At 39.0% G+C, this 9,538-nt stretch overlaps 1 protein-coding gene across 1 annotated transcript; it reads left to right on the top strand.

Annotated features, from left to right (window-relative positions):
- Nucleotides 1-473: 473 nt before the first annotated feature.
- Nucleotides 474-2,936, top strand: LOC132061263 (uncharacterized). The gene is made up of 3 exons (XM_059454107.1): nucleotides 474-1,061; nucleotides 1,292-1,459; nucleotides 2,778-2,936. The coding sequence occupies exons 1-3, from the start codon at nucleotides 474-476 to the stop codon at nucleotides 2,934-2,936; spliced, it is 915 nt and encodes a 304-aa protein (XP_059310090.1).
- Nucleotides 2,937-9,538: the final 6,602 nt, after the last annotated feature.

Consider the following 9,538-nt stretch of genomic DNA (forward strand, 5'->3'; position numbering starts at 1 on the left):
ATGATTTCTCTATTACGTTCATTTCATTCATGCCCTACATACTCAGTACAATGTTTGTACTGATGTCCGTTTTCTTTGGATGCTGTGTTCATGCCCACAGGTAAACAGGGAGGAGATCCAAACTCGTAGTAGCTGTTAGCAGGCCTTGAGAGCACTCCATTATTCCGGAGGTGCCGTTGCTTATTGTTTTGTGTATATGTATTTTGGGCACGGCGGGGTCCTGTTCCGTCCCTATGTCTAGCACTCTAGTAGAGGCTCGTAGATACGTATGTGTGGGTAGTATGGTCTCGCGATATCCTTATTATATGTATATTATTTTGATAGCCGAAGGGCTTATGTACATAAAGGTAATTATGTTCAAAGTGAAAAATGGTTTTCCTATGATTTGAGTATAAGATTAATGAATGAACGCTTGATGTGTACGATGGGTAATGGTACGAACGGTGCTCGGTGGTTAGCCCCGGGTACCCGTCATGGCTCCTAGTCGAGTCGTGACATATTCTCAGGCTAGTGTGGGTAAGAAGACCTATGACATTTCGATTTGCAGCAAGTGTGGTAAGAGAAACCCAGGGGTATGTCGCATGGGTATGGATGTTTGCTATGGGTATGGCCAGCAGGGCCATTTTCAGAGAGATTGTCCGTCAGCTAGACAAGGTACCGGAGGTAATGTGGCCCAGTCCACAAATTCAGCAGCTCCTCGTAATTCTCAAGCCCAGCAGGGGCGTGGAGCCGCAAAGTCCGACAATACGGGTGGTGGTCAGAACTGTTTGTATGCACTGGCAGGTCACCAAGATACGGAGGCACGTACAGATATTGTCCCAGCTATAATAACAGTTTTTACTTTTGACGTCTATGACCTAGGATTCATCTTATCTTATGTAACCCCATTTGTTGTTAAGAAATTTGGGATTAAACCAAAAAAGTTGGATGAACCCTTTGAGGTGCCCACCCCAGTTGGGCAATTAGTTATAGCTAGACGTATTTATAGGGGTTGCCCAGTTTTAGTATATCATCGTAGAACCATAGCTGATTTATTGGAATTAGAAATGGTAGACTTTGATGTAATCATGGGTATGGATTGGCTATCTTCATGTTATGCTACAGTGGGTTGTAGAACCAAAATAGTGAGATTTGATTTTCCTAACGAACCACTCATAGAGTGGAAAGGTAATTCAGTAGTACCCAGGGGTAGATTTATTTCCTATCTTAAAGCAAGAAAGATGATTTCTAAGGGGTATATCTACCACTTAGTTCGAGTCAAGGATTTAAATGCCCAAACTCAACTCTCCAGTCCGTACCAATCATTAATGAGTTTCTAGAGGTCTTCCCAAAAGATCTTCCCGGAGTCCCTCTTGACAAGGAGATTGACTTTGAAATTGATCTACTTCCCGACACTCAGCCGATATTCATTCTGCCATACAGAATGGCTCCAACAGAGTTAAAAGAGTTAAAAGCCCAGGTAAAAGATCTCCTTGATAAGGGATTTATTAATATCTCCTTGATAAGGGATTTATTAGGCCTAGTGTTTCACCTTGGGGTGCGCTAGTCTTGTTCGTCCGAAAGAAAGATGGTTCCTTACGCATGTGCATTGACTACCGCCAGTTGAACAAAGTCACCATTAAGAACAGATACCCTCTCCCCAGAATAGATGACTTATTTGACCAACTTCAGGGTGCCCAATGTTATTCCAAGATTGAACTCAGATCAGGCTACCATCAGTTAAAAGTTAAGGAAGTTGATATTTCGAAGACCGCTTTCAGAACCCGTTATGGTCATTTTGAATTTTTTGTTATGTCATTTGGGTTGAAAAATGCACTAGCTGCTTTCATGGACCTTATGAGCAGGTTCTTCAAGACGTATCATGATTTAATCGTCATTGTATTTATTGATGATATTCTGATATATTCCCGTACTGAGGCTGATCATGCAGAACATCTCAGAATAGTGTTGTAGACTCTTAAAGATCATGACCTTTTTACAAAATTCTATGAGTTTTGGCTTAAGTCAGTGGCATTCTTCGGCGATGTAATTTTGGGTGAACTTGTGAAGGTTGACTCTCAGAAAATAGATGCCGTAAAGAATTGGCCCAGATCCACTTCAGCTTCTTCTATATAAGGAGTTTATTAGGTCTAACGGGTTATTATAGACGTTTTGTGGAGGGATTTTCCTCTCTTTTTGCCCCGTTGACTAAGTTGAATCAGAAAAAGGTTAAGTTTCAGTGGTCAGATTCTTATGAGCAAAGCTTTAAAGAGTTGAAGAAGAGATTGACTTCTGCTCCAGTTTTGACACTACCAGAGGAAACCGAAGGGTTCGTTCTATATTATGATGCTTCGGAAATTGGTCTCGGATGTGTCTTAATGCAGCATGGTAAGGTTGCAGCTTATGCATCTCGTAAGCTCAAGGCTCATGAAAAGAATTACTCGACTCATGACTTAGAATTGGTAGCCGTGGTTTTTGCGCTTAAGATTTGGTGTCATTATTTATATGGAGTGCGTGTAGATATTTTCACTAATCATAAAAGCCTGCAGTATATCTTAAAGCAAAGGGAGTTGAATCTTAGGTAGAGAAAATGGCTCGAATTGCTTAAGGACTATGATGTGGATATTCTTTATCATCCGGGGAAAGCGAATATTGTAGCCGATGCTCTTAGTCAGCGTTCCATGGGAAGTTTATCCCACGTTGAGGCAGATAACAGAACTATGACAAAAGAAGTTCACCGTTTGGCCAGTCTTGGAGTTCGACTTTTGGACTCCGAGGATGGTGGGGTTGTTGTTCAGAACAGAGCTCATTCCTCCTTAGTGGTTGAAGTCAAAGAGAAGCAGTTTAGTGATCCCTACTTGTTACAGCTGAAGAAGGGGATCCACATTCATAAGACAACGGCTTTTGATAAAAGGGGAGATGATGGTACCAAGGTAGATTATGTGTTCCAGATATAGATAGGCTCAGAGAGCGCATCATTTCGGAAGCTCACAATTCCAGGTATTCCATTCATCCAGGTTCCACTACGATATATCATGATCTTAAGGAGATTTATTAGTGAAATGATATGAAGAAGAATGTAGCGGATTTTGTGGCTAAGTACCCAAATTGTCAGCAAGTGAAACCCGAATACCAAAGGCTTGGTGGCTTGGCACAGAATATCGATATTCCCGTATGGAAATGGGAAATGATAAATATGGACTTTATAACAGGTCTACCATCCCATAAGCATGACTCTATTTGGGTGATCGTTGACCAGTTTACTAAGTCAGCGCACTTTTTGCTAGTCAAGACCATAGACACTGGGGTCCCATGTATATTAATGAAATTTTCAGATTGCATGGGACCCCAGTGTCTATTATTTTAGATCGTGGTGATCATTTCACAGCGAACTTCTGAAAATCCTTTCAGAAAGGATTGGATACCAAGGTGAACCTCACACAGCTTTTCATCCTCAGACAGATGGCCAAGAAAAGCATACTATTCAGAATCTTGAGGATATGTTGAGGGCATGTGTCCTTGATTTTAAAGGTAATTGGGATGACCATTTGCCTCATTGAATTTTCTTATAATAACAGTTATCATGCTAGTATCAAGATGGCACCGTTTGAAGCTCTTTATGGGCGGAGATGTAGATCACCCATTGGTTGGTTTGAAGTTGGTGAAGCAGAACTGCTAGGACCAGATTTGGTCTACCAGGCTATAGAGAAAGTTAAGTTAATTCAGGAACGTTTGAAAACGGCTCAGAGTCACCAGAAGTCCTATACAGATGTGAGGAGAAGGGACTTAGAGTTTCAAGATGAGGATTGGGTATTCTTATAAGTTTCACCTATGAAAGGTGTAATAAGATTTGGCAAGAAAGGGAAACTTAGTCCCAGATACATTGGACCTTACAGAATCCTGCGAAGGGTTGGTCAAGTGGCTTATGAACTTGAGTTGCCACAAGATTTAGCTGTTGTGCACCCAGTGTTTCATGTATCCATGTTGAGGAAGTGTGTAGGAGACCCATCGTTGGTTGTTCCTATGAATTCTATAGTTGTTAAAGATAGTTTGACTTATGAAGAAATCCCTGTAGCAATACTGGATCATCAGGTTCGCAAGTTGAGAACTAAGGAAGTTGCCTCGGTAAAAGTTTTATGGAAGAGTCAGAAAGTTGAAGAAGCTACATGGGAAGCCAAAGAAGATATGAAGTCTAAGTATTCATACCTGTTTGACAAACCAGCGGAGAACGTCCAAGGTAACTAACCTCCGTATCCATGTCATATCCCTAATGTATTCATGTCTCATGTTCACGTTCAGGTATTCGGCAGTCATGTCTCATGCTTTAGTATTCATATTCCTATGTAATCATGTCATTTCAGCTCAGTCCCCATGTTTCATGTCATGTTTCCTTCACGTTCATGCATTCAAGCCATGTCCAGTCCCAATCTTGACCATGACCCATCATTCGAGGATGAATGATCCAAGGGGGAGATATTGTAACACATAGTACCTTAAACTAGGCTATGTTCATGATTCGGGACTTAGGAACCAAGATGGAAGTGTTGGACTCCTAAAATTCCTTCATCACGGTGAAAGTACATTGTACAACCAAAGTACAGGCCGTAGTTCAAGGTACGAGACATACATGGTACGGCGTACCTCATTGGGAAATTACAAAAGCCACTAAAAATTGGCATCGAGCAGCAAGGTACAGGTCGTACTTCAAGGTACGGGACGTACCTTGAGCCCGTACCTCACCGTAAAAAAAATGATGCCTACTGGAAATTCACATCCAAGTACGGGCTGCAAGTACGACCCATACTTTAAAGTACGGGATTTACCTAGTGCCATACTTCACCTGCGTCTGCCAGATACAACAAATACCTGGGGATAGTTTTATTTCCTCACTTTTCATTCTCCAAGCACTAGGACAACCTGCTCTTCTTCTCCATTACCAAGAACACTAAGGTAAGCAACCCTAACCTATTCCAAATAGATTCTAACATATATCTATGAACATTAAGCAAGAATTCATTGTTCTTAACCTAGGGCTTTCAAGAAAACCCAATTAAAGAGGTGATTCAAGATTAAGCTTTGAGATTCTTCTTCAAAGTTTAGATTTTTACTATAAGTTTGGAATGTACCAGGTATATAGGGCTTCTATCCACATGTGGGAACATCTTTGTTCTTCCCCACACCACGTTCCTCCATGATTATACAAGAGTTCACCAACATTAGGATTTTAGATATGCCCATGATAACCCTAAGTATATATACCATGATGTACCATGTTTCTATACGTAGTTCATTATGGTGTTCTTGATATTCCATTTTTTTTATTAAGAATCTGTCTGTAATTCATGAAAAACCCATCTTGTGCATTCCATGGGTTCTTACATGCAAGTTATTAATTACTATGTTTATTTTCATGAAACACTCTACATGTTTACACGTTTTCATGCAAGTATATTATGTAACTACATCCATGTATAATGCAAGTCACGTTTTATGAAAAACCATGGGCTCAGATGCCACCTATATTATGTTCATGTTTTTGGGAGTTGCACAGATTATCGAGAAGGCTTTAATAGCCTAAAACTACGCTAGCCACCGTAGGATAAGGATTGCTCCTCCCATGTTTAGGACAATTCCTTCATGCTTTATTGATTGGATCCTTTCATGCCATGTTTATATCTTTTACCATTGGCAAGGTATGAGAGCTTTGTTGGTCGGGTCAGGTACCAGACTCTACGTACCCACGTGGTGATTCATGTTGTCGATTATACTTATGTGTTCCCCAATTAAAATGTTTGTACTCATGATTATATATATATTTATATATATTCATGTTCATGACCAGGTTTTAGTTTCAGTTTTAGCTCTCACCATGTTAATTCATGTGCCATGTTTATTTCATTCAGTTATTTTACATACCAGTACATTCAATGTGTTGATGTCCCCTTTCTATTGCCCGGGGGCCTGCATTTCACGATGCAGGTACGGATTTATAGGACGACGCATCTGCTCAGTAGGATCATCCACGTATCAGCTTTTGGTGAGCCCCATCTTCTTCGGGGTTTAGTCATTATTTAAATTTATATCAGTTATACAGTTAAGGTATGCTGGGGGCCTTGTCCTAGCAAGTATGTTCTACAGTTCAGATTCATGATAGAGGTTTCATAGACTAGTCAGTTATGTTATGTCAGATATTCGGATTTGTCTAGCCATTTTGGCTTGTTATTATTATGTTTATTCAGACTATTCCGCATTATGATATTATGATATTTTCATACTTATGATTTATGATCTCACGCTTTACTTAAATTATGCATGTTCATCGCTTATTCCGCATCAGCTCATGCCCATGTTGAGTCAGTAAGCGACATGGTTCGCTCAGTCACATACAATTAAGCATCGAGTGTCGTGTTATGCGCAGACCATGGTTCGGGGCGTGACAAAGGAGGTTCCACAGATGAGAGAGAAAGAGCGCAAGTGTAAGGCCGCATCTGCGAGATCGCTGGGCAGAATCAGATATTTAATTCTAGCTTCGAACCTTAGGCTTTTCATTCACATATTTGGAGTTTGAGAGCTTAGCTAAGGGCAATTTTGGAGAGTTTAGCAAGGATTATAAAGTGGGTAAGTTTCTAACCTACATCCTATTATTATATCATTGATTATTAAGTAATCTAAGGGTAGTAATCATGATTTAAGATAGAATTTGGGGTTTATGAACCCTAAGCTCAAAAATAAGGATCTCTTCAATTGATCAAGAAATTGATGCGGGATTAAGTTGATTTTTGGTATATAGATTCTATAGATCATGGGTAGACCAATTTTGGACTAAAATTCCTATTTTTCCCTTTTTGACATAGAATCCTATTTTGGGCATTGTTTTGGGTCCGAATTTATTATATGTCAACATGGGTACCGATAGACTCGTGTTCTAATGTATTATCCATATTTGACTAGTTTGGGACCATTCAGAGACCGAACGAAAAGGCAAGCTTTGTGATTCAGACTCCTATTTTCAGGCAAGTTGAGACTTTGTACCTTAAATAGAACCTCGTGGTTGGTATAAATGAACCTAATTAAGAGGGATAATGGGGATTACTAAAGGGGTCCCGATAATCATGAGGTGACGAGCACTTGTATCGGGTACCGTGCCATAATATGGGTAATTGTGTACTTAAATTGTATAGTCAGTCTGAATGCCATACTTTGGGTGTTAGCTGTTAGATAGTACGATCCAATGGATCTGTGATTGGGGTCTGTAGCCCGTATTTTCATTCTTTGATTATATACCTGCCATATCTGATATGTGTGTGGTACATCACCCCTAAATACTCACTAAAAGTGAACAAGAAGCTAAGGTGGGACCTTTATGACTTATGCTAATCTAAATGGAATCTTTGTTGTACATTTTTGCTTCTCATTGTGTTGCATGTCATATTTATGCTTATTTTGTGTCTCATGCCTATTATTATTGAGGATACAATTGTGGGTCAGTGGAAAACTGGTTCCGGACGGAGTGATGATGATTTGGAGCCGATTGGCTAAGAGACAGTTATATGGAGCCTATGGGGATGAGTTATGAGATTTGGAGCCTAATGTGGTTAAGGACCCAATGTGATCTGAGAGTTCTAATATTTCGGCTAGTATATGGACCTTGCGAGTCCCCCATGTGTCACGATTCGTTAATATTCGAACGTGTATGTACCGAGTGATGGAAAGAAAGGCCTTGCATTGCATTCACGCATTCATACTTTAACTATTATTGATGATTCTTGTGGATTGGACTGTTTGGATTGTTTATTGTCTTTGTAGGCCAAATACTTGATCTTTTGTGTTATTATGTATCTCAGACTAATGGTGGCTAAGTGTAGTAGTAATATTCAAAGACCAGCCCTCGTCTCCATTTTATCTAGGTTCAGGCGACGATGCTGTTGAGTACCCGTGTTTTTGTACTCACGCTACACTTGCTGCACTTTTTTAGGTGTAGAATATGTATCGAGGTACCAGTGCTGTCAGAGTGGTTGCTGGACGCTGAGGAGATTACCATCGAGAGTTCTAGGTGAGCGACCATAGGATTCGTGGCACTAGATTCTCTTCTATCCTGCTTTATTGTCTATTCATTTCTAGAAATTTCAACTACATTTTAGACTTTTATTATTCTATCTTAGTGGGCTCCTGTACTTTGACACCAGATTCGGGGGTTTGATATACTTTTAATTTTGCACTTATGATTTATAAAGATTTCAAGACTTAAAAATGACTTATATGCCTATTCTGCTTTATTATTATTCTCTATTCTTTTAAAATGAATTATCGGATGGCTTACTGACTTGAGGAAGTTAGTGCCTTCACGACTAGTCAAATTGGGTTGTGATAGAATATCTTTGGGAAAATGGAGAGCATAGTCACTACTATAATTAAGTACCTAATTCACTTGCCTTATATGATGTGAACACAAAAACAATAAACTAGATTGATCTCTAAAAACTACCAAAATTGAAAATCAAATAAGGTATATACATGATGTTGGAAAAAGTCTATAAATACTAGGCTCCTACATTACAAAGTTTATATCAAGGTTAATGAACTTGGTGCCAACTTCAAAGACTGAGTCATGGGAGCAAGTTCATTGACCTTCTAAAAAGGGCCATTTCGGCTTTTGGAGAAAGTCATTGGTAAGGTTATTTTGATTTTCTATCTTCTCGATAACAACTTTTAAGAATCAGTACTAGTAGGGTGAGTAAGAGTCACAAAAATGATGCTATCGAGAAGATATAAAATCAGATAACCTACAAGTGACTTTCTCCAAATGACAGAATGGCCTATTCAAAAAGGATTGTGAACTTGCTTCCATGACTAGTGCTGAAGTTGACATCATTGTGTTTTCACTAGGTAAAAGAGTCGTACTCTTTTAGTCGCTAACCAAATATACATTATACATACAATTAACAAATAGAATTCTAACCTTAAAATTACATGTATCATCATAATTAAATATCGAATCTAAGATCTTAGAAATGATAATTAATCTCATGTAAAATATGCAGGAATTAGCTGTGGTGATAAATCGATTTATCTTTCCCTTGTTCTATCTTACTTTACTGCAACTTTATTGATGCAGGGAGAGGACCAATTTATGCGTTTTATATTTAATTTGATATGTACATTCATCAAGTATTCAAATGAAATAAACAACAATAAGAACAACAAAAACAGAACAGTGTGATCCCACAAGTGTGATCTAGGGAGGGTAGCATGTACCCTCACCTTACCCCTACATTTGCACGGTAGAGGTTGTTTTCGATAGACCTTGGACTCAAAAGTAGTGCAATCAAAGTAGGATTGAAAGGAAAACATTGACAGCAAATTAAAATAGCAAGGTAAACAGAGCAAATGAAGCAACCGGTAATAGTAAAAATTGAATAATAAGATACTACAGAAGATTTGGCAAAAGGAACACTTTGAGTTCTAAATTGGCTAAATGCCCACTGAATTTCTTTTTCATTTACTTTTTGTGTTTTAGGGTTTAGAAAAGGGTGCAAGGGTTCTTTTTATAATTTTAAAG

This window comes from Lycium ferocissimum, chromosome 6 (assembly GCF_029784015.1).
Source record: "Lycium ferocissimum isolate CSIRO_LF1 chromosome 6, AGI_CSIRO_Lferr_CH_V1, whole genome shotgun sequence".
Classification (NCBI taxonomy): domain Eukaryota; kingdom Viridiplantae; phylum Streptophyta; class Magnoliopsida; order Solanales; family Solanaceae; genus Lycium; species Lycium ferocissimum.

Bases quoted from the DNA above. Each gene is read 5' to 3' on its own strand.
- LOC132061263 (XM_059454107.1), top strand. From the start codon at position 474: ATGGCTCCTAGTCGAGTCGTGACATATTCTCAGGCTAGTGTGGGTAAG. The intron at 1,062-1,291 runs GTAATCATGGGT...TCAACTCTCCAG, and splicing joins TAGAAATGGTAGACTTTGAT to TCCGTACCAATCATTAATGA. The intron at 1,460-2,777 runs GTAAAAGATCTC...GTTGTTGTTCAG, and splicing joins TAAAAGAGTTAAAAGCCCAG to AACAGAGCTCATTCCTCCTT.